At 40.3% G+C, this 25,244-nt stretch overlaps 1 protein-coding gene across 6 annotated transcripts in view; it reads right to left on the bottom strand.

The window, feature by feature from the left end:
• The window catches only part of THRB (thyroid hormone receptor beta), a 285,196-nt gene that overhangs the window by 57,317 nt on the left and 202,635 nt on the right, over window positions 1–25,244 (bottom strand). For all 6 annotated transcript variants that reach the window (XM_030550970.1, XM_030550965.1, XM_030550969.1 and 3 more), the window contains one exon: window positions 10,249–10,312. In XM_030550970.1, coding sequence (XP_030406830.1) covers window positions 10,249–10,255 — 7 coding nt within the window. In that variant the 5' untranslated portion in view covers window positions 10,256–10,312. The remainder of the gene's footprint in view (window positions 1–10,248; window positions 10,313–25,244) is intronic.

Raw genomic sequence — 25,244 nt, forward strand, 5'->3', positions numbered from 1 at the left:
CCTCCTTATCTCTACTGGAAATACCTTACCCAATGCATCCCAAGACTGCATTAGCTTTTTTCACAGCCATATCACATTGGCGGCTCATAGTCATCCTGTGATCAACCAATATTCTGAGGTCCTTCTCCTCCTCTGTTACTGCCTATTACTATTACTGCAGTTTACAAGGTCATCCAGATCTTCCTGTATGATATTCCGGTCCTTGTCTGTATTGGCAATACCTCCCAGCTTTGTGTCATCCTTAGGAATTTGTGCAGGATTATGCTCATGTAAACAGAAGTTCCTAATTACTTATAGGGAAAAATGAATCAGAGGAAAATAACATCTAGAGGGATATGTTAGCCCATTTGCAAGTTAACCAGCAGCAACTGCCTCATGTATTGAAGCACAGGGTCTGATGCTCTCAGTACTTGGGGCCAGGAAAAATCCTGGCACCACTGAAGTTAATTGGAGTTCTTCTGCAATTGACCCAGGGCCCTAGATTTCTATGACTGAATATGTAGTCTTGGGACAGCTAATGAAAGAAAAAAAATAGTAAAGGAAAAATAAATGAAAAAATAGAGGTGAATGGGAAGGAGTGGCAAACTGTGATGATAAGCAATAAAACTGGAGAGTTGCCATAAAACAATTCAGGCACATAAAAGGTTAGTTTTAATGGATTTTTTCAGATTTCCATAAGGTAGACAAGGAGGAAGTTTTAAAAAAAATAAATAACCACACACCATATTAACGCATTATTATTATATTTATTATTTATACTATGGCCAAAGGTATACCCGGTGCCTCTTTTAATTCTTGGTGACAGGCTGAAGGACCTATAGCAAAGTAAAAAGAGGAGGCAAAAGCATCATTTGCAGAAAACTACATCTGAACTTGATCAGCTGTGGTCTTAGAAATTTGTATGATACTCTACTGCAGCTGTGAGGGAAATGAAGTGATCCTTCTTCGCCCCGGCTTTCTGGCCATGAGTCATTCAAATAATTCAGATTGCCTTTGTCCAGTCTCAAACTGGAATATCACTCACTTCAAGGACCTGGCTTCTTTTCTAAAGCTTCTGAATTATTATGATACAATCTATCTGGTTCCACAAGTCAGCGTGGAAGTCAGGAATTATCAAATATGAAAGCAAAGAATATCTTACTTAGACAAAATTTAGTCAAGACACTGGGGTTAACACTACTACTGTTTTGAAAAACGTCACAGGATCTTTGATGACCACACAAAGTCAGGAATTCAGTACGAGATCTCATCTGAAAGTAAACATCGCCAGCAGCACAGCACCGAATAACAGCATGCTTGTTCCCTGGTTCATTACTGGCTGAAAGGGAAGCATGCTACCTACTGAACTGCCAATATCACTTCCTATAGTTGTAGGTTTTCCTTGAGGTCCTCCACTGAGGTTATACTGGCTTTAGTGCTGCTATGCACTGGTAGGGGTACCACAGTGCAGGGGAAAAACCTTAGCCTCCAGTTTTTAATGTACATCATTTCAGTTCAGTGGTTGGAATACCAGATGAACACAGATAACAAAATGATTAATAAACATTGCATACATTAATTATGTCCACTTTGAAGACACCTTTGTTCTTATAATTAGACTCTAGGACCAACACTTTCAATTCTGGAAGCCTACAGTTAGGTTTCTGTAGCCATATTTAGGCACCTAATAAGAGGATTTACTTTATTTAGGATCTTAAATATGGTCTTAGTGTTTTTGCTTTTGGCACACAGGTTTGAAAATTCTAGGTTACAATATTGATGTGTGTGCATGAGAGTTTGTATAGAGAGAAAAATGCTGCCATTAAAAATAAACAAAACAAACAGATGACAAACCATCAATTATTTTACCAAAGCAAACAGTATGTGGGCGCTACATGGAACAGTAGTTGGTACATAACATCGGTGACTTAAGAGGAATGGGCCATTTACATGGTGGCAAGCAGTGAACTATTTAGTAGTTTAAGAAAGTAAAGCAATAGAAGCATGTGAAAAAATCATGAATAGCTTTTAAAAGGCCAAAAACAATTTTGCCAGTTGTAATTTTGGGTGGAGGAATTATATGTTATTACGTTGTTAGAGGCATGCTAGGGTTCCAAATTATATATACAGTGTGCACATATATAGTGTATATTCTATGCTATCCATCTTCCTTGACTATCACTCTAATCCAAATGTTCTGCAGCAGGAAGAGAAATATTCATCCAACCTCTTCCAGAGTTTTAACCTCCATCCCCATTCAAGACAGGGATGGGGAAACACCCATAGACACTGAAAGTGAAAAGCATTTAAACAGAATGAAAAACTTGAGGCTGAAAGGCTTCACCGCAAAGGCCTGCAGATCCAACCGACAGGGACATGAAAAAGTGTGGACAGATTTCCACATGACTGCTAATACACTTTGGCTATGAAAGTCTCCTTGGAAACAAGTAGAAAATGGCTTTCTGAGCATCTGGAAAGGACATGAAGCTCTGATAAGCCAGTCGCTCACCCAGGGAAGGTGCCCGTCTTCTCTTCAGAGGTCTGAAGCTGTTTCTGTTGCTATCATGATCTTATGAAAATGTATGGAGTTGCAGCCTGATTTCAAAGGAGGAAATTTCTAAGTATTGAATCTCAGCTTTAAATCTGTGGAATAGACTGATTATGTGGCCAAGGTCCACTGAGGCCTTACAGATGCCAGAGTCTGGGGCTATGTTTATGCAGCTAAGCTTCTTGTTCTTCAAGTGCTAATTTAAGATAACCTGGTTTAAGCCATTTTAGTTCAGGAATTTGATCTTGAGTTGTGATCATGCATGGCAAGGATGCCAACTTGAGGCCTGTGGGTCGTTCACAGTCCACCAAAGTATTTAAAAAGCCTGTGGCCTGCTTCAACATGATATAATGGCCAATTCATTAGCATTTTGTTGTTATGTTTACACCATTTTAATTTAACCAAAGAAATATGTAGAATCTGTTTGACCCACACAAGGTTGTGCTTAGGTTTATGTGGTCTCCTGTGTAATAAGGTTGTGCACCACTGATGGAGGGTATGTCTACCCAGCAATTAAACAGCCATGTTTGGCTGGTGTCAGCTGAGTTGGCCTCACTGGGCTCGAATTCTACTCGTTAGCGTGAGTCAGCTGACACCAGCCAGCCGTGGGTGTTTAACTGCAGTGTAGATATGCCTGTAAAGGGCAACTGCTAAAACTAACAAAGGTTTAAGGAACTGATGAAAGAAAATATAGATAATACTGAGAACGCTTGTCCAAATAGGCCAACAACAAACATCTTTGGAAAGAATGTGTGATAGGGATGTGAAGAGAAGCTTCTTTTACACATACAACTCTAAGAAGTTCCATTTAGAATTTTTAAAGGCCTTGTGAATGTATTCACATTCTGCAAAGCCATAAGCAGCCCATAGCATCCTCTCTTTATCAACACAGTAAAATAACAATAATTCCAAGACAAAAATGAGCTAGAATTAAGCAGGTAAATAAATAGTCATTAATTTATGACATTAATACGATCATTATTAGAATTGCCTACAGTCGTTATAAAAAATCCTAACTATTTGAGAATGATGACAATTGTAGATGAAGCTCAACAATGAACCTTAACTTTGTGGCCAATTCCCTGCCCATTACATATTTACATGTCTACCAGCATTTCTAAAATGACTATCACTAATATTATTAGCCAACTACCAGGGGTGAGACTGTATTATAATGATACATTTTTTCAATTATTGACTGCAAATAAAAACATTACATTCTGAAGCTCTGTCAACTCTTTTCTCCCCATGATAAATAAATGTTCATTGTTTTGGTGAGTGAAGTCTATAGAGTGAATCAGATACGAATGGATATGTTCTCTGTACCTGACGGGTGGATTCTTTAACTCACGTGTGGAGGATAAGTATGAAAGGAAAATCTAGTGGGGTTTCCAGCCAGTACAGGGAGTTGCATGGTTTAGATTGTTTTTGCTAGCTTCTAGTGAAATAGGAGATGAGGAAGGTGTTATTTTAGATATTATCTGGAGATTAAGATGGAGCTCTCTTGACCATAGAATCATAGAATATCAGGGTTGGAAGGGACCACAGGAGGTCATCTAGTCCAACCCTCTGCTCAAAGCAGGACCAATTCCCAACTAAATCATCCCAGCCAGGGCTTTGTCAAGCCTGTCAAACTTACTAAAAACCTCTAAGGAAGGATATTCCACCACCTCCCTAGGTAAAGCATTCCAGTGCTTCACCACACTTCTAGTGAAAAAGTTTTTCCTAATAGCCAACCTAAACCTCCCCACTGCAACTTGAGACCATTACTCCTTGTTCTGTCATCCGCTACCACTGAGAACAGTCTAGATCCATCCTCTTTGGAACCCCCTTTCAGGTAGTTGAAAGCAGCTATCAAATCCCCCCTCATTCTTCTCTTCTGCAGACTTAAATAATCCCAGTTCCCTCAGCCTCTCCTCATAAGTCATGTGCTCCAGCCCCTTAATCATTTTTGTTGCCCAGGAGGAAGTTGGAATTGGGTAGGATCAAATCCTTAATATATATATGGAGGATAAGTGAGATTCTGGTGTCTCTGGCCTGTAGTAGAAATAAATGATGGTCTGTGGTTGGGTCTATGAAAAATTTGTGGTGGGTGGATAGTAGTTTTGAGGTCCTTTTAGAAATGTCTCTGTATTGGTTTCTGGTCTACTGGCTCAGGCCGGGAAAGAACGCAGGGAAATAGGTTGATTTAGTTTTTTTTTAGCTGTTTCAAAATTGTTTTTCATTTGAAATTAACAAACAAGACTTACAACAATAATGTACTGCAATCACTTCAATTTATGGGGGCAGAGTGACAGATGTAACAGAGTGACAGCTAGCTAATAGCACAGCTGCAAATGGAATCCAGGACTCCTTACTCATAGTTCCATGCTCTAATCACAAGGCAATGTTTCAGGAAAACAAAGTTCCAAAAGAAAACAGCCTTTGTTCCAAATGAAACTAACCAATCTAATTGTGGAGGAAGTGGCAGGCTGAAATATCCAACATTTTTGAAAATAAGATTTTAGAAACTGACTCAAACCATACTGATTTGCTTATTGAGAGCACTAGAAAATAAGAGAACACCAAGATTCTAAAAGAATGAACCATGCTTGAGAAAACGACTTTACAGAGTTTTAAAAAAAGGTAGAGGGATCTGCTTCCTCCATTCATTATTAAAATTGACCTAAATGTGATTTTATTTTTTTGAAAACAAAAGTGCCTTTTGTTTGGAAAAGGGAATGGTTGTTTACCTGAGTTATGACTGCAGTATTAAATAAAGAATTCAAACTGGGCACCTTCACAGGTGTACAGAGATAAGCCCTTCTTTTTTTGTGAACATGAAAGTGTTTTAGTAGAAACCTTTTTTTCTGTAAAGCAAAAACAATCCCAATGCAGGGCTAAGAAATAGTATCTTTAGAGGTAAAAACACTGAATAAATAAAAAAGTATCAGATACACCAAAAGAATAAAAAATAACAATAAGCTACCATGTCGACATAGTACCACCTATTAAATGTTATTTTTAACTGCACATTAGAAAATACACTTTCCAAAGTAAAAAGGGCCTTTGTGGAGTGATTCACACCTTCATGCAAAATCAGCCCACATTATAAATCCTGCTAACCTTTTGAAAATCCCCAATAGCTTACTACAAAGCTGCTGAATCCTGGACTAACAAAACCTTACATTCAAGTACTTACTGTCCTTCTAAATAGTCCGTTAGTTAAATGAAGTAATACTTCTCAGTTAGTGGGCTTTTTGTCATGTTCTGCTGGACAAGAACAGGGAGACAACTTGCTGTGCCACACAGCGATGTAGGTTAAATTAAGTTATCCTAAGAAGATCACTGAGGAAATTTATGAGAAATCACTCCTCAAATGATATTTGACAATCAACTGTTTTCCATCTGAATTATTGCATAGAGCTACAGGTTAATGAGCATTACAGAGAAACAGACTACACAGAAAAGGTGACAGTTTTATCTGAACCTATTACTTTTCCCAGTTCTTTGAAATTACATAAACTAGTCTTGCAGCTACTCATTTGCAGATAGATTTGTTTTCATAAAAGCTGATTATTTTCCTTCTCCAAATGAGTGACCTATTACAAGAAATACTGCATATTAAGGTCTGCTTTCTGAAAATATGCATTTATGACATTTAAATTCTATTCCCCAAAGTAAGCACTTAATTATATTATAATTCCTATCCTGATTCAACTTAATGGTCATTCTCAAACAGAACTGTATTAATATCTGGGAGTTGAAGCCCAATTTCTAGATAAATTGTAAAAAAGATATACACTTAGGGTGAAATCCTGGCCCCACTGAAGTTAATGGCAAAAAATCCCAATGACTTCAACAGGACTTACTATTTCATTTCAGTATATTGTAAAGCAGAAATGAATGTGAATTTACTGTAAACTGCTGCTGCTATTTACTTGCTCACACTTTGGCCCAGACTTGATTCCTTGGTGAGTTCCCACTATAAGTGAAGTCAATGGGAGGTTTGCCTGAGGAAGGACTGCAAGACTGGTGTCTCAAAACTTGACCCTGCCTGCACCAACTGTGTCACTGGATATTTCACCACTGACTTCAATGGAAGCAGGATCAGACCATCAGTGAATATGTTACTGCTACTCAGGGGTGATGCTTCAAGCATCAGCTCTGCTAGAATATTTGAACAAAGGAAAGTTTTGTTATAAAGTGTGCTTCACATTCTTGCTTATTTATTAGAAAGTACATCAACTCAAAGAGAATACCAGTTCCAAGCCCATATTCTATTCTACATCTGTATTACAGTAGACAAAGTTATCGTTCTAGCTGAAAAAACAGTTTTTGTATAAGCCCTTGTTTCCAAGGTACTTATATCTTTCTATAAATATTACTCTTTGAGTTAACATATCTCACTGCAGTTATGACATTTTGGGGTGGGGGGTAAATACTCACGTGGGCATTTTCTAGCTATCTGTGCATAAATAAAATAACCCTTTAAGACATTTCTGGTGCAATTCAAACATGGCTTCTTTAAAAACATCTAATTTGCTATGGAGTTGATCAGAACTGAGAATAACTGCCTTTAACATGTTTAAAAGAATTTGCTTTTGAAATAACAAAGTTATAATTATACATGCATGTATATTTATACTGTCCATGTATCATATGTAATTTGTCATCATCTATTTAAGTATGTGCTACGATGCTGAAGACAGCTATTTGAAGGTACCAGCATGTATGTATTTGAAACCACACTCAACTCTGAATCCTACTTGTAGTGTGTGAAACTACCCCTCTTCTTGAATTTCCCCTTTATTTGAATGTGTGATCATTATAATCTGTACTAAAAATGTACGTCTCTAAATGCGTGCATCACATAGACTGCAGCATTTGAGATTCACAACAGATAATGATAGTAAAGATGTACAGACCAACACAATGCATGCCAGACCGGCTGCCTTCCCAGAGCCAGAAATTACAGAATTTCATGCATTCTGTAGAACTACTTAGATTCCTGTGGCTATGCTCAGGGCAAATTAAATTTATTATGAGTCTCCAGTCTAATAAATGCACATTCACATTTGTGTAAGAATTTATTTTTTATTTTGGCTCTCAGATAAAAACACTGCACAATAGTGCCATTTTCAATTTCTTATTTTATACATTTACATACAAAGGAGTCCCACTTTCTGAAAAATCAGGCCCCAGAAAGTGTGTCACCAAGCCAACTGCCTCTTGTCCTGAACATCCCCTCGTGGCCTGAGGTCAATCTCCAGACAGCCTGCCTCAGTTTCTCCCGTTCACTTATTAAATACACTCAGGCTTTATATCCAATAATGCCCCTTCTCCCAGGGTCTAATTTATTGACATAAGACATAAAACAAAACTCAGTCCTGGTGCTTCTCTTTTCCCCTCGAGTCTGCTCTGTGCAGCATTTCCCTGCCATGGCAGGCCACTCTCAGCCCTACCTGGCTGGAGATTTATTTTTACTCCCATGGAGTTTGTTTTCCCTGCCCCTTAGCCTTCTTCAGCCCTCTGGTTCTGGCTTCCAGATCCAAACTTTCCCCGGTCAAGGGTCTCATGCAAGAGCCTCCTGCTTGGGGCAGCTCTTCTGCAGTCTCTGCCATACCTTTCTTTGACTGTTTCTCCCTGAGCATCCTCCTCTTTCTGCAGTTTCCTGCTGCTCTTACAGTGGAATCACCTGATCCCTGCTCAGATGTGTCTCCTGAGTAACTTGGGTTGACTGCCTCAGGCCTTTAGCCCTTAAACGGGCAAGCCGCCTAAGTTGGGCATCCAAAGATTGAGGCACACAAAATCATTTTGGAAAATTTAGCATCTCTCTTTATCTTTATGTCTAGCTAGAGCCACAGCTAGAGAGTAAGACAGATAGACACAGCACACACACACACAACATTCACTTCAAAATAATCACACTACTACAATGTTAAAGTTGAGATTTTAAATGCATCAGAATAAAATAATTCAAAAATAATAACTTGCATAGTAACTGTGACTTATTGGTTATTACACAGAGTGCCAAATCCTGCAATCCTTTCTCAGGCAAATCTACCACTGATTTCAGTAAGGACTGGAATGTTTGACCAATATCTACTAAGTAATGAACAGTAATAAAAAATGCAGCATACATGCAAGGGGGCAATGTACAAAGAAGTGAGTAGATAGATATTCAGTATAATACAAGATATAATTCGAGGCAATCTAACACAGTTTGGGCAAGATTTTGCTCTCAGTCACATGGGTGTAAATGAATGGTAGCTCCATGGACTTTAGAGAGCAGAATCTAGACCTTTATTTTAATTTATTATGGATGACCTCCCATCTGGCTTTAGACCTTTCTCTAGCAATGCTGTAGGCAAAGATTTGAAAAGCTTTATATCCCAAGCATACTCCTTTCTCCATTTTCAATCATGCAGGGGGATTACAAGCTGTTTAGTAAGAAATTCATTTCATTTCATTTAATAAGAAAAGAAAAATTAAAATGGATCGGGATGAAAAACACTTGAGAGCAGCAACTGCAGTGACACTTTTATTTTAAAATCAGTTTCTTTCACCCAGCCGTTTTTGCTTTACACTTGTCTGTGGTGCTTACTCCTATTTATAAATGCTGAAGAGGCAAGCTATACCAGTTAACCCCTTCCTTGCATCCAGGGCAGTTCAGTCACACTTCCCCTGGGAAAGCATAATGAGACATTTTGCTTTGGGGAGTCAAAATGTCTCCAGGAGGTCCCAGTCTACAAGGCCAGAGTACTGGGTACTTTTGTGCTCTTTGTGGGTGCAGCTTTCTACCCTCTGCTGCACAGTGCATGGGGGGAGGGACAAAGCCATGACATACCTCTCCTTGCCCCCTGTGGGGCACTGGACATTCCCAGGGAGTAGAGATGGAATGCCTCCTGAACACAGTGACTGGAATTCAGTCTGACCTGTTGTGACTTCCCCCAATCAGCTCAAAATTTGCATCCTGCATCTCACACAGGAGCTTTTAAAATACAACATGCAACTTTTGAAATGATAAAAAGCTATTGAAAAATATGGCAGCACCCACAGCTTCTTTCTGAAAATGTGAATTAAAAAAAAACCTAGGATGTACAGTAAAAGTGAGAGATTCTCTGGGATTCCACATCATTTCTATATATTGCATCTTTGTAGACATCCCACTCTTGCATTACAGTTTTTTTACAGCCATGATTCTAATGCTAAGTGAACATTCCCATATTTTATATCTAAAAGGGGGACAGGCTGGTCAAGGAGACTTGAAATGAATTCCAGAGCCTTTTGCCTTGACATCCTCAGCCTCAATTAAGCCCAGATCAGTAGTAAAGAAAGCCATTTTTACAGATGATTGCTTGATGGTCTGAGTTTATTTCAGTCCAGTCCTTAGAGGACATGTCCTCATCAGAGAAACCACCGTGACCCTTGACATAGTTGATAGCAATTGCCACCGTGTTGGCAGTTTCAGCAGAGAAGTCCACGAAGGCATGGTCAAAGAGAATGAACTACTCCCTTCCTCTGTGGAACAGGCCCCTCCAGCAGGGGAGTTGAGGCACATCATCAGGGTGATATGGGGGAATCTTGCTACCCGACTTATATCTGTTCTGGGTACAAGGAGGACTTCTGTCTCCAGGACCAAATCATTTCAGAACCTTTGAAAAGCACTCAATGCCCATAAAATATTATATATTATTTAAATTGACACTGTGTAGAGATTTCAGAGAAAATATGAGTACCTGACATACTGCTGGGAGTTATGGATAAGTAATCATTCTCATTCTTCTTTTTCACCAATATCACCTGGCAAGAGGAGAAAAAAAAATATATGTGATACATCCACAAATGTAAAATAGTTGGGCTAACAGTGTGTAAACAGGATAAGACATTTTTGGTACTGGATGCTACAGTTCATGTCTGCTGGCATTTCACACTGCACTGAAGCTGAGGTGCCTTGCACAACTGCATAGGGCAAAAAGTGTGAGCTACTGCCTGAATCCTGGCAGAGTTGTGGAAGACCAGGTCTCCAAATGCACAGTCAGAGATCATGTGCCTGTGAGAGAAGAATGTTCCCACTCACACCACGGAACTACCAGCCAGGGGACTGCTTCCTCTAGATTTTATGTAGAAGGTTCCACTGGGCCCTTGTTAATACGTAGTTTTGGAACATATATTATATAACAGGGAATTTGGCCCATTATGCATGTTTACAGGTCTTTAAAATTCTCTTTTATGTTATTGTTTCTAGTGAAGCCTGTATATTAGTCAGAAGTATGGTAGTAAGTAAGGAGTCAAAAGAATTAGAAGGCCTCGGCTTCCCATCACATTGCTTCTTCTTGAATCATTTGACTGCAGAAAATTTGTCATATACAAGTCTTCTAACCTTTACAAATTTCTCATAACCAAATGTGGCATTATTTTCACTAGAATAGCAAAACATTCCTTGTTTCTTATTATTCTTAAGCCTTTGAACAATGGCATTCTCCACATTGCCTATAAAGTTATGGTCACAAGGACTTTATGCATACAAACATCTCCCTCTCTCGCCACATGTGCACACACATACCCTTGTAATACATGTATACTTATTGACACCCCTCTACTAAGCAGTAGCAAATGTCTACAGATCAGTACCGTATTGAAAGAGAAATCAGTGACACAGAGTAGGGGCGTCAACTTAGTGCAACCTGTTTATTTTAAACTATATACATCAGTTCTGGGACAGGAGTGCCACAAACAGCGCAAAGGAATCTCAGCCCAAACACTAACCCCCAGTTCCTAAGAAGCAACTCTGCCCCTAGCCATGATTTTAGTTATTGACATGATGACAGAGAACAAATTCTTCTGCCGCTTGCAACAGCCCCGTCAATGAGAAATGACATCACAAAAATAAAAACAATGCAGCATTTCTTCCAAGACCGAACAGTGCTCACATACTAAGGAAAAGAACCATAGGACTACATGTAACAGCACCATCTGGTGCCTTCCACCATAACAATATCATTTATCTCCCTTGCTGTTTTTCCCACCACATCCATTTCTATCTACGTATTTCATGACATCTATCTGAGAATGTGTATGTTTCACCAGAAAGGAAAATGCATGAATATAAAGCTTTAAAAATGCAAAGATGCCTTTAGAACTTCATAATATCTTGCAGGGGCCATGTAAGTTATAAGTTACTTGTGTTTTCCTCCCACTATTCAATGAAAGCTTTTCGGATATGTATTCTTATTTTCTTTAGATTTATTTGGGTTCTAGGGACACTTCTACCCCTTCTTGAGAGATAATTGGCCTGATCTCCAGCTAAGGTTCTGCCCATAAACTTTATAGTAAAGTTGTTAGCATTATTTCACAATAATCAATCATCCATTACTTAGTTGTTGTGTGGTGTCTTTCTTATAGACAGGCACTACAAAACATAATATTTCCTCCAGTAATTAAATCAAATAACTTAATTGTAAAAGCAATGCAAGCTTTAGATATTGTAAGCAAGAAGATGCTCTATGGATAGTGTATTTACTTGAACTGAAAATCCCTTTAAAAATTAAACCAGCGGATACGTTGTTAAAATAAATACCCCTGTTTCCTATATTCATTACTATACCAGTTACAGTACAGGAAAGTAAATGCTTGAGGTAAATGTGGGCTCCTAACCCACAAAAAGTCAGAGTAATCAATCAGGCTTTGAACATGGAACTCCATAGGGACATGGAGGAACAGAATGGACCACCACAAAACTGTGGCATAACTTCTCACTGTCTTTATTTCAACCTAGAAGCTGGAACACCAGCTGCACACCCTCTCCACTATCTATGTGGAAGGGCCCTGGGTCTCTAGTAGCCCTTCTGTGTTGGCCTACATGGGCCTGCCATGGAACTGCCTCTGCAGGCTGTAGAGGGCACAAAGACCCCACTGCATGTCTGCTCCACCTGTGACCCCTCATACAGGGCTATCATGGGTGTAAGGCAGTGCTATCAATTCATTTGATGTCATGCCAGCAAATATTGAAAATCAGCCAATTATATTTTGAAGACCCATGTCAGAGTCCCCAAATAAAGTCTGTCTGATGTGTTTTTTAAGGTAAAACAAGAAAAGCGTTTTTCTATTTATCAGGTCTGCCTGTCCCCATTACCTCTTCTTGATTAATTACGTGGCTGGAACCCCTTACTATAATTTGGCTGGCATCATGTTATCCTCTAGCTCCCTCTAGTGCACCAATGATATCAGCCATGAACAGGATGTCATACCCAGCTGTGAGTTATGAATCTGAGCCAGTCAGATCCACTAAAGTGACAGGGGAAGTGTGCTCCAGCCATGAAGAAAGTACAACAGTACTAATGTGTTAAACGAGTGATACATTGGGAGTAGAAAGCTAGCAAGAAACAGTCAGTAGTGTGAAAAAAGAGATGGGAGCCAAAAAAGAATTAGCAGAGATGCATGCAGAAGTGCATACACAAGCAGGTGAAAGAAGCTGTCCTTGGGAACCTGGGCAGGGTACAGATCTGAATTTAGAGCCACACATGATATAAAATAAGAAACAGCTGCATTTAATCTTCTGAGTCTCCTTGAGCTTCACTCTCATGATTTATAACACTGGCAGAAACCCCTAATGAAATTATAGCCCTATAATTCACTGTTATTTATTCTCTCTTGACATGATTAGAAACCTACTAGTCCAGTGTTAGGATTTTTCGATGTGAGTTTAGCCCATATAATGTAATGTATTTGTATATTGTTTTCATTGTAACTTGTTTTTAATTTGTTTTCATCATTTTTGATCCATTTAGCCTGACATGTTTGATAAACCTTAACAATAAATTGTTATTCCAAAGTTTGGAATTGCTACACCAAGTTCCCAAAGTATTTAAAGGATCTCAACTTTTATGGTAATTATAACAGCAAGTAAGAAAATAAAACCTGCTGGGTGAAGGTTTTATGGGACAAATGTTAAAATAATCAGCCTCCTTGCATGTTCTGATGTATTTGTGTCTCCTCCTTCCCTGTCCAACTGGCTGCCTGCAAGCAAATCTGGACTTTTCTTAGAAATAACAGTATGTCCTTTAATCTTTAGATGCAAAACAGATATTCTGTTTCACTTTTGCCATGTTCAAACAAGTATAAACAGAGGCTACAAAGAAAACTTTATTCTTTTTCTACTGACATCTTGTGGAACTCTGAGGTATTTTATACTCTGCCAAACAACAAATTAAACAGGAAACTAGTAAACATAGATCAGATCTGTTCCGACTCATAGACTCATAGACTTTAAGGTCAGAAGGAACCATTATGATCATCTAGTCTGATCTCCTGCACAATGCAGGCCACAGAATCTCACCCACCCACTCCTGTAACAAACCCCTAACCTATGTCTGAGTTATTGAAGTCCTCAAATCATGGTTTAAAGACTTCAAGGTGCAGAGAATCCTCCAGCAAGTGACCTGTGCCCCATGCTGCAGAGGAAGGCGAAAAACCTCCAGGGCCTCTGCCAATCTGCCCTGGAGGAAAATTGCTTCCTGACCCCAAATATGGTAATCAGTTAAACACTGAGCATGTGAGCAAGACTCACCAGCCAGACACCCAGGAAAGAATTTTCTGTAGTAACTCAGATCCCACCCCATCTAACGTCCCCCATTAAAGTCAGGATCAGACCTGTTCCAACATGCCAGTGGAACTAGTGAATCTCACCAGTAAACCAGTTGCCTGAATTTAATTGTGGTTAGGTGAGTTACTGACAATCATATAGAGTACTCTTAAAAACAAATCATCACGTTTTGGAAATAAAGCTTGTCCCTCTGGTAAATAGTTACTAGTCTTAAAATTATTGTCTACAGGCCAATTTAAGAAAGAAATAAAGAAAAGTAAAAGCTTTTTCAGCCAATTATGTTTTAAGGGCCAACACTCCGCAATGGCAGTTTTGCCATTTTCCTCAGTGAGACCAGGACTTGGCATGAAGTAATCACTCATGTAAAAATTCAGGAGGAAATGAATGAAAGGAAAGATGACCTTTTGTTTAGGTCACCACTGTTATAACCTTAGTCCCAGATTTGGACCTTAGCGTCCAAAATATGGGGATTAGCATGAAAACCTCCAAGCTTAGTTACCAGCTTGGACCTGGTACTTGCTGCCACCACCCAAAAAATTAGAGTGTTTTGGGGCACTCTGGTCCCCCTGGAAAACCTTCCCTGGGGACCCCAAGACCCAAATCCCTTGAGTCTCACAACAAAGGGGAATAATCCTTTTTCCCTTCCCCCCTCCAGGTGCTCCTGGAGAGATACACAGACACAAGCTCTGTGAATCCAAACAGAGTGACTCCCCCTCTCCGTTCCCAGTCCTGGAAACAAAAAGGACTTTCCTATTCCCCAGAGGGAATGCAAAATCAGGCTAGCAAATCCAACGCACACAGATTTCCCCTGATTTCTTCCTCCCACCAATTCCCTGGTGAGTACAGACTCAATTTCCCTGAAGTAAAGAAAAACTCCAACAGGTCTTAAAAGAAAGCTTTATATAAAAAGAAAGAAAAAATACATACAAATGGTCTCTCTGTATTAAGGTGACACAACACAGGGTCGATTGCTTAAAAGAATATTGAATAAACAGCCTTATTCAAAAAGAATACAAATCAAAGCACTCCAGCACTTATATTCATGCAAATACCAATGAAAAGAAACCATATAACTTACTATCTGATCTCTTTGTCCATACACTTAGAAATAGAAGACTAGAAAGTAGAAACTACTTCTCCAAAGCTCAGAGAAAGCAGGCAGCCAGAAAACAAAGACCTCAGACACAAAATTCCCTCCACCCAAAGTTGAAAAAATCCGGTTTCCTGATTGGTCCTCTGGTCAGGTGCTTCAGGTGAAAGAGACATTAACCCTTAGCTATCTGTTTATGACAACCACATTGAGACTCAATAGATCTGTCACTGCCACAGACCTCTTGTGTGATTTGGAGCAAGTCACTTAATCTTTCTGTGCCTCAGTTCCCTGTCCGTAAACCTGAAAGACGACTTCCTTCCTGTTCCTCTTGTCTGTGTAGCTCACTGGGGGAGGGACTGCCTCCTGCTCTGAGTATATACAGCAATAAGCACAATTGGGTGCTGATTGGTTGGGGTCGCTAACCATTGCTGTCTTACAAATAATAAATGAAGTGGGTTTTTATTAGCTGTTTTATAGATGACAATGATTTTAATAGTGTTTCTTGATTCAATTCTGGAATTAATAATTAAAGTTTCAGCCTGCATTTTATCTGCAGTATATAAAATAACTTCCTTTTAAGGAATGTGGCAAGTTGCAGGGAACAGTTCAGTATGTGCCGTTGATCTGTTTTGTTGTCCCAAAGTCAAATGTCTTTGTCTATAGATCCACAAGGGCACACTTCGCCTCCAATCTTTAGACAGTCTCTTTGGAAGAATACCCCTTTTCGTGCTGGGCCCTAGGACTCCACTTTTTATAAGGCCCTGCTATACCACTGACTTTAGCATCCCCATTTCTCACCTTGGCTCTTCCAGCCAGTCCAAAAGAACAGGAACTCTGGTTACAGATTTTACCCCTTTGGGAAGCTATGCAATCAGCAGATGCTTGCAGGGACACAGTGCAGCCTTTTCAAACCAAAGCAGCTTTTATGTCTACACGTAAACTGTAACAACCACTGCTGTAGCATTTCAGTGTAGACACACTATAATAATGAGGGGGCGGTTAATCCATCTCTGTGAGAGGTGATACCAGGTTGCTGGAAGAAACACTGGGGGTTAAGTCACTTAATTATGTTGCTCATGGGTGTGGATTTTTCACACTTCTGAACAATGTAGCTGGATCAACCTAACTTTTTAGTGTAGACCTGGCCTGAGTCAACTGGAATACAGTATTGAAGTGTCCTAGGGCTAGAATGGAAAGAGTTCTGATACCCAAGTGCTCATATCTCAGTCCTTTGTTCCCAGTCCCAGTCAAGCTGCTTCCACATTTCCTTTTCCTTAGATGCCAGTTGTTAAAAGTTAATGTCCAGTCACTTGTCTTCCATTGTAGCTCCAATGTAACCCTGTTTATATGTAAACAATTCTTGGTAGTTCATTCATACCAGCTCAGACCCACTTATGTGACTCTGACCCATTCCCTATCCCATGAAAAAAATTAGTCCCTTCATAACCAGTGGGTAACATTGCAAAACGAGAGGGAAAACTGAGCTATGCATTTTTTTTGGTTAAAATAATACCCAAATGCCCCTCATTCTTCACATTTTTCTCTGGATCTAGTATGGTAATCTGTTTGAGAGGTGAGTGGTATCTAAATTAGCTACAGAACTTTCCTCTCTGGAGGCTAGTTAAGTGTGGAGGATGTTAGAGAAAAACTGGTTCTCATTCAAAATCAGTTACTGACCTAAAAAGGTTGTAAAGGGGTACAAATAGCATCCAGGCAGGAGATTTATGGGGCAAATTCTTTCTCCACAACAGGCCAGTAATGTATGGGATTCATATATCATGAACATTAGTGCCTACCTTTCCCTTTCTGCGCTCCACAAATGATACAACTTTTACATGAGAGAGAAAAAGTGGATGATGTAATATCTTCTGGTCTGGGAAAGATAATCAGGTGGGTGTTATGATGCTTAAATAAGTAGCATTGGCCTGGATTGTCTCTAGATCTGATTCTTCCCATGTCAATTGGTGTGCCAGCAGGCTCCACAACACCATCTCCCCCTCTTCCATATCCCACCAGAGGGTGTTCTGTGAGTCTGGAGTCCGCAACAGGGGAGAAGGTGAAGGAAAGCAATGGGTGGGTTAAGAATGGTGCAGCGGAGCACTCCACTTCTGTTCTAGGTTAGGATGGCTTCTCCTGAGCCTGGCTGCCCAGTGGCTCTGCTCACTCCCATCACCCATGCTGCACTTAAATGGTGTGGGCTAAATTTGAGTGATGAGTAGCATTGCGACTGGGTACACAGGGTCACAGTGGCACTCAGGTTTGGCCCAGCTGCCTGTCCATCATTCACTTGTGTGCCAAGTTGCAATGTCAGCCACAGAAATTTTGCCTGGCTTCCCCCACAATCCTCCCCATCATGATGGAAGAGCAGCCAGGCCAAATCTGAGTGGCGTTGTGACATCTGAGTGCCCAGTCGCAATGCCTCTCAAATTTGGCACTTCCAATATCACCAACCATATTTAAATCAAGATTGGATGTTGTTCTGAAAGATCTGCTCTAGGAATTATTTTGGGGAAGTTCTATGGCCTGTGTTACACAGGAGGTCAGAATTCTGACTTCCTTCTGGCATTGGAATCTCTACATCTATCTTGGAGAGGATGGTTTGGTCTATTTCTACAGTTTTCATAAGAACATAAGAACAGACAGACTGGGTCAGATCATTGGTCCATCTAGCCCAGTATCCTGTCTTCTGGCAATACATGGGCAAACCACAATATTGTGGAGCCTGACCTTTGATTTTTGAAGGCTTGTGGCTGGCAATCTCAGTCATTTCCAGAACGTCTGGCTGTGATCACATAAACACAGGATTATGTCTTGAATGCAGGGTCAGTTAGAATTGGAAACTGAGCTATGAGGTAGAATGTCCTTATTAAAACATAAATATCCTAAGCAACAGCAAAGGGAACACTCAAAGGTAGTAGCTGAGTAGATTTTGTTGTTTAAATGTTTTTAAATTCATACGGTCAGAAGGGGCCACCAGGATCCTCTAGTTTGATCCGCAAAACAAAGGCCATAGCATTTTAAGCAGTGATTCCTGCACCGAGCCCAATGTTCTCCCTTTCACCTTTGTTCTAATATAAAAGTCCCTTCTAAAATGCAGTTTTTATGATTTTGTAATTGGGAATTAGGAAAGTGAAGGGGAAAATGCCAGTTAATTTTGATCAGGTGTTCCGGGCTATGAGCCCTTACATTTTGTTTTGGCACAAGATGTGGCACTTTTATTTTTCTTGGGGGCTATTTTGGCTTTGTGGTGAAGGATTTACTTGATGCATCATCTGAACATTTTGTTCTGTAAACTTTCTCCACAAAAGCTACTTTCATTTTACCCTCCACTTTCTATGAGAAAGTCTGAACAGGAGACTCCAACTGCAATTTATGAAAAACAGTCAGTAGTGCATGGGTAATGCTTATTATTAATTGAATATCCTTGAAATATATTTTTAATAGTAAACCAAAGTCACTATGGGGGCTATGTTATGTGTCAGATTCTTTTTCACTGGCTGCTTTAGTGGAATATTTTTAGGCCACAGTTTATATTAGATGATACCTACAAAGTAAGTATGCAGCATTCTCCTTCTTCAAAAACTGGACAGTTTAGCTCCCTGCGAGAAATGACATCAGTTCAATACCTGGCAAACAGATATCCCCATCACAAAAGCCACCATCACAATTAGATTTTGAGGGACTGTCTCTGCAGGGAGCTCAACTACTACTTCCCTAGTGAGACCATTTTGAGTGCCAGTTTCCCCACAAAATAATACTGTGCGGTAAATGATAACTGTATAAGTATGACTGATATACCTTTCACATAAACATTTTCAGTCTTTTATCCTTCAGCATCTGATTTGATCATATTAGCAAAGAGACACTGTGCCCTACAATTAGGACATCTGCCAGGAGTATTGTCTATTCTTGTCTACATCAGAAAGTTGCAGCGCTGGTGAGGGAGTTACAGCGCTGCAACTTTGAAGGTGTACACATCTGCAGGGCATCACAAGCGCTGCAACTCCCTGTTTGCAGCGCTGGCCGTACTCCCGTTTTGTCTCGGGTGTAGAGGATCCAGCGCTGGTGATCCAGCGCTGGTAATCCAATGTAGACACTTACCAGCGCTTTTCTTGACCTCCGTGGAAGGAGGAAGCCTCTGGTAATCAAGCTGGTCTCACTTTCCCGGTTTGCTCTCTCGTTCCCGGAACCCCGAGCAAGCAGGTCTCCTTCCCTGCGGTTTGCAGAGTGGCTCCGGGAACGCGAGAGCAAACCGCGGCGAAGCTGGTCTCCTTTTCCGGTTTGCTCTCTCGTTCCCCGAACCGCCGAGCAAGCGGTTCTCCTTCCCTGTGGTTTGCAGGGTGGCTCCGGGAATGCGAGAGCAAACCGCGGCGAAGCTGGTCTCCTTTCCCAGTTTGCTCTCTCGTTCCCCGAACCGCCGAGCAAGCGGTTCTCCTTCCCTGCGGTTTGCAGGGTGGCTCCGGGAACGCGAGAGCAAACCGCGGCGAAGCTGGTCTCCTTTCCCGGTTTGCTCTCTCGTTCCCCGAACCGCCGAGCAAGCGGTTCTCCTTCCCTGCGGTTTGCAGGGTGGCTCCGGGAACGCGAGAGCAAACCGCGGCGAAGCTGGTCTCCTTCCCCGGCTTGCTCTCTCGTTCCCGGAACCCCCCTTGAAGCCGCCCAACAGCGCTGCAGTGTGGCCACATCTAACACCACTTGCAGCGCTGGTTGCTGTAAGTGTGGCCACTCTGCAGCGCTGGCCCTATACAGCTGTACTAATACAGCTGTAACAACCAGCGCTGCCAAATTTTAGATGTAGACATGGCCCCAGTCTTTCCTTTTTCACAGTAGCAGTATTCTAAAGTGGCAGTCTCCTTTCCAGAGGGGTAGTTTTTACCATTGAGCTTCAACATTCTCTTATTTTATCTTGTCACTAATCTACCCTGAGAGGTGTTGAGCATTCACAACTCAACATGAATGGTTGATCCTCTGCATCTCTCCAGTTCAAACCATTAAATAGGTAATGTTTAGCTCTGTACTGAAAAGTACAGACAGTCCCCGAGTTTCAGCAGGTCGTCTACCATGTAAAAGCCTGACAACTGTTACACATGGATAATACTTTTAATAAGCTATCATTGTAACCTCAGCCCCAGCCTCCTTATGTGGTTTTTTGAAAGCATTTGAATTTCAATTAGCACAATTGTAAAATGAATTTCAATTAGCACAATTCAGATGATAGAAATAATTTTAAAGAAGTACAGTGCCAATGAGGCTGCTATTCTTCAACATGGATTTCTGTGTCTGAAGATGTCCATGTGATACATGTATATTTCTGGAGATAGGTTATATGGTCTGCATCCTCCGGAAAGATGACATAATTCAATACAGTTAGGGTTCCATTCATGTTTATCAGACCTGCTATATGCAATTATTTTGGTGTGTCTGTATGAATAAGACCTGTCACCTACTGGAAAATATCATAATTAACCTGTCAGGGCAGGAGGGGAATGTGGAAAGACAGCTAAAATATGTTTTCCATTCTCCAAAGGTTCTAATACAGCAGTATCCTCCCTTTTACTTAACTGAGTAGAGAAAGAGATGTAGGTTGTCTTTAAGTAGGATGGATACTAAGCTGAAAATGGAGCAAGTCAGTACTAGCTATAAATTAAAGTCATGCTTGCCTTGCTTAATATGTGCTGCATAGATAATGATACTATACTTACAGAATATATGAATCTGATCATCATTTGGTATCACAGTTGTGGATTTGATAACATTAGATATATAGCTCTAAATAGGGTGACTAGATGTCCCATTTTTAAAGGCACAGTCCTGTTTTTTGGGACGTTTTCTTATATAGGCACCTATTAACCCCCACCCTGTCCCATTTTTTCACAGCTGCTATCTGGTGACCCTAGCTCTAAAGGCTGCATATGTGCTGCTTAAACACCCCAGTAGGTTAGAAGACATATCCCTTTAGGGCTGTGGAGCACTAGCTGACATATCACCTCTGAAAATGTGAGCAACAAAGAGCAGATTTCATCAGTCATGCCACCTCCCTACAAAATTGCTCCTGGAAGCCCATTAAAAACCCTCCTTACAATCCACTGAGGCCAGGTCCACACTATAGCGTTAAATCGATTTAAACAGCGTTAAATCGATTTAACGCTGTACCCGTCCACACTACAAGGCACTTAAAATCGATTTTAAGGGGTCTTAAAATTGATTTCTGTACTCCAGCTAAACGAAAGGAGTAACCCTAAAATCGATATTACTAAATCGACTTAGGGTTAGTGTGGACGGAAATCAAAGTTATTGGTCCCATTCTTTTACTGAGCTACCCAGAGTGCACCGCTCCGGAAATCGATGGTAGCCTGGGACCATGGACGCACACCACCGAAGTAATGTGCCCTAGTGTGGACGCGTAAAATCGATTTTATAAAATCTGTTTTATAAAATCGATTTTATTAATTTCGATTTTACTCTGTAGTGTGGACGTGGCCTAAAGTGTATGTGTGCCTTCGCACAGGCATACAGTAGATGATTAGAAGCTTGTACTTCAACAGTACTGGAACCGGAAGCCTCACTTAACAGATAACTTTATGGTGCCCAGCAACTAGGGTGACCAGAGAGCAAGTGTGAAAAATCAGGATGGGGGGAGGGGGTAATAGGAGCCTATATAAGACAAAGCCCCAAATATCGGAACTGTCCCTATAAAAATCGGGACATCTGGTCACCCTTCCAGCAACTTATTTTTGAAAATTGGATTTTGTGCCCCTCTCTCATTGTTTACAAAGCATAAAGATTGCAAAGGGTCTTTTTGTTTTACATAATTTTTTTCTGCTTGTTTTTAGACTCAGAAATATCAGGAATGTCCGCTTCCCTGTTGTGAGCCCAAAAGAGCAAGGGGGCTGAAACACTGACAAAGATGACCTTGCTTCCAAGTCCTCTTTGGCAAATGAAAATGTTTGGTAATGATTCCGAACTTTGAAAAAAAAATTGATAAAAATTTCACAGAAAGGGTCACAGAAAATGGGTTCATTTCAAACTCTGAAAGATGGAAACCAGTTTATAAATTTCTGTATTTCCCCATGAAACAGTTTCTTCATTTTTCAGTCAGCTTTGCAAAAAATCCTTTCCCCTCATAATAGCTCAGTCTCTTGACTCTGGTGATGTCATAATGTCACTAGTTCACCAGTCACTATGGAGTGAAAGTAAGTAAAACCTGAACTTATAACATATTCAAAAGAATAAATAAAATAAATTAGTCACAAACTTCTCCACATCTTCTTATGAAAAAAAATCAAACAAACAAACAAACAAAAACTTATGTGCTTTCTTCGTATATCTCACAGATCTAAAAAAGGGCATGAACCCTATATTTTATCTGTACAGGTCCCCTTTAACAGAAAGCATTTTAACCAAAGCTAAGTGCACTCATGAAAGTTCTAGCTGATTTGCAGCTGTGTAGTAAAGATATTTATAAATGGAGTGATTTAGGCCTTGATTCAGAAAGGTACTTAAGCACCTCCATAAGTATCTTGCTTAATAAGGATCCTAGTGGGGGGCTACTGGAGATGTAAAAAAATAAATAAAATAAAAGAGTTTAAATGTAAGTGGTTATTCTTGTATATGTTTTAAATGTAAATGTATTTGTTTTAAGAGCATTGGAGATACCACATGGCTTTGACGTAACATTTTTCTTATTTTTGTTTTCTGTTCTATCAATTCAGGACACATTAGCTCTCATTTAAATTTCAATAAGGGAGACTTTATCTTCCATGTTAATTTTCATCACTGCTCATTGTGAAGTCTGTAAGTGATGAGCTGTTTCCTGCAATTACTTGCAGGTCATCTTGAATTACCCAGCCACTCTCTACAAATGACTAATTACAGATAACCAGAAAGAGAGTAATTTTCAGTTTTATTGAATGTGGTAATTTTCCATTATTATTACCTGGATATTAAAAATTACATTTTCTAAACCTCCAGCAGGAGGTGTCTGAATGAAACTTGTCAAAGGATGACAAATTTTGTCCATGTGCCTTGTGTGTGTGCTGTGCCCATAAGTTTAGTCAGCAGAAATAAATATGATTTGAACTGCAAATGTCACTTTATTGAATGGAGATGAGAATTACGTTAAAAACTTATATTGGCACTTGTTTTGAACTATTTCAGCAGGATTAATATAGCTTCAGGCTGGCTGCTTTCCTTAACCAAATCTAACTACTGAAAAGTCATTTTCCGTATCCAGAGTCTCAGAAATCTTTTACAGTGACCAGATAATTAGAGCTGCGTAGAAAGCATTGGATGAACAAATGGAGAAGATTCAGTTATAGGCAGAGAATCAGACACACGGTTTTGCACCAACTGAAATCTGGGGAGGTTCAAGACTTGAATCTGCATCTGAATTCTCCACATGGTCCCCATCTTTATAACTGGACAACCTAAAACCTTAGATCCAGATACCCATATACTTTGGAGTGGGAGTGTTCAACACCTGAGATTTGTGGGATGAGTGCATCTCGAATTATGGTTTGGGGAAATTTCTGAGGTACTGTTTAATATGAATAAAATGTAGGTTGTAGGACCAGGACAACAATTAAGGTAGTAGCACCAGTCGCCTCTTCTCTTATGAATCTTTAGAGGCAGCAGAATTTAGTAGAGAGGGATGTAGGAAGGGTGAAAATCTGCCCAGCAAATTTCTGGGGACAAACTGGTTGCACGAATTCTGCAGCATATCGGTGTACTGCTGCATAAACAGAGAGTGAGAATGCATATTGGCCATGAGCTTACCATGTGATATGGCACCAAAGAAGGGTAATGCAATTTTGGGATTAATAAACAGAGGCATCATATAATGCAGCAAGGAGGCAATAATCTCTCTCTGCTCAGCTGTGGTGAACCCACACCTAGAATACTGCCTTCAGGTGTAGACACCTGAGTTGAAGAAAGATAGTAATTAATAAAGGAGAACTGAAAGCAGACCAGTGAAAAATGATTATGGGGCTGGACAGACTGATTTCTGAGGAGAGAGTAAGAGAGTTAACTATGGCTTGGCTAAGTGACAACAAAACATTTGATAACCATATAGCCAAGAAGAACAAGAGCTGATGGCTGAATGCTCTTGCTATGGAGATTCCAATCAAATTGCTGCTTAGTGTTACTGGTGGGTATGTAACTATGTTAAAAGGGTAGGTATTTTTAAAAGTGAAAATTCCCTCCTGTTTTTAAACTGATATTTTGAAACAGAGCAAGCCCGTACAGCTATTTCGGAAACTTAATCCAAAGCTTATCTTTCAACAGAACAACCCAATTATTCCAATAATAATTATGCTTCTTAAGTTTCAGAAACAAAATTCGGCGGCATTTCGGCAGATGCTCGACCACCGGCACGGTCCTTTGTCAGGTGCCCGCCAGACGAAAAGATTGGGGACCACTGGTCTATGCCAATGGGATTATCTACAGCAGTGCAGTTTTCCCGCTGTAGCATTTCAAGGGTAGAGAACCCCGCAGACATTCCAGTTCTGAGTAATGACTTGGACATTAGACATTCCATGCCTGATTTTCAGAAAGGCTTATCATCCGCAGCTCCCACTGGCATATGAGTGCTTAGCACCTCTGAAAATTAGCCCATTGGCCTAATTATCAAAATGACAAGTGTGCAATGTTTGGCCGCTAGATTGCATTAAATGAAACGAAATATCATTACCATGGGGATCTAGAGTATATTGCTATGAAGGCTTTGAAGTAAGCACAATCCTCCTCTTCTACCCTGTTGATCTTAATCTGCATGGAAGGGAAGCCTGCACAAAAGAAGGGGCGTTCTGACTCTGTGGCACGTGCTCTCCTTTTCTGCCAAGAAGCATGCCAGTGGTGTTCCAGCTCCTGATTCAACCCCCCGACTGAAATCAATTGTAAAATGCTCCTGGGCCCTACGTCAGACCCCAGCTTCCCTCACCTACCTATCGGGGAAACACAGCTCAGGTTTATACCTGCTTTGTTAACTTGAGTTGTTTCTTCTTTGTGCTTTGGAGCTGCCTTTTATTAGACAAAGTATG

This window comes from Gopherus evgoodei, chromosome 2 (genome assembly GCF_007399415.2).
Source record: "Gopherus evgoodei ecotype Sinaloan lineage chromosome 2, rGopEvg1_v1.p, whole genome shotgun sequence".
NCBI classification, from domain to species: Eukaryota; Metazoa; Chordata; order Testudines; family Testudinidae; genus Gopherus; species Gopherus evgoodei.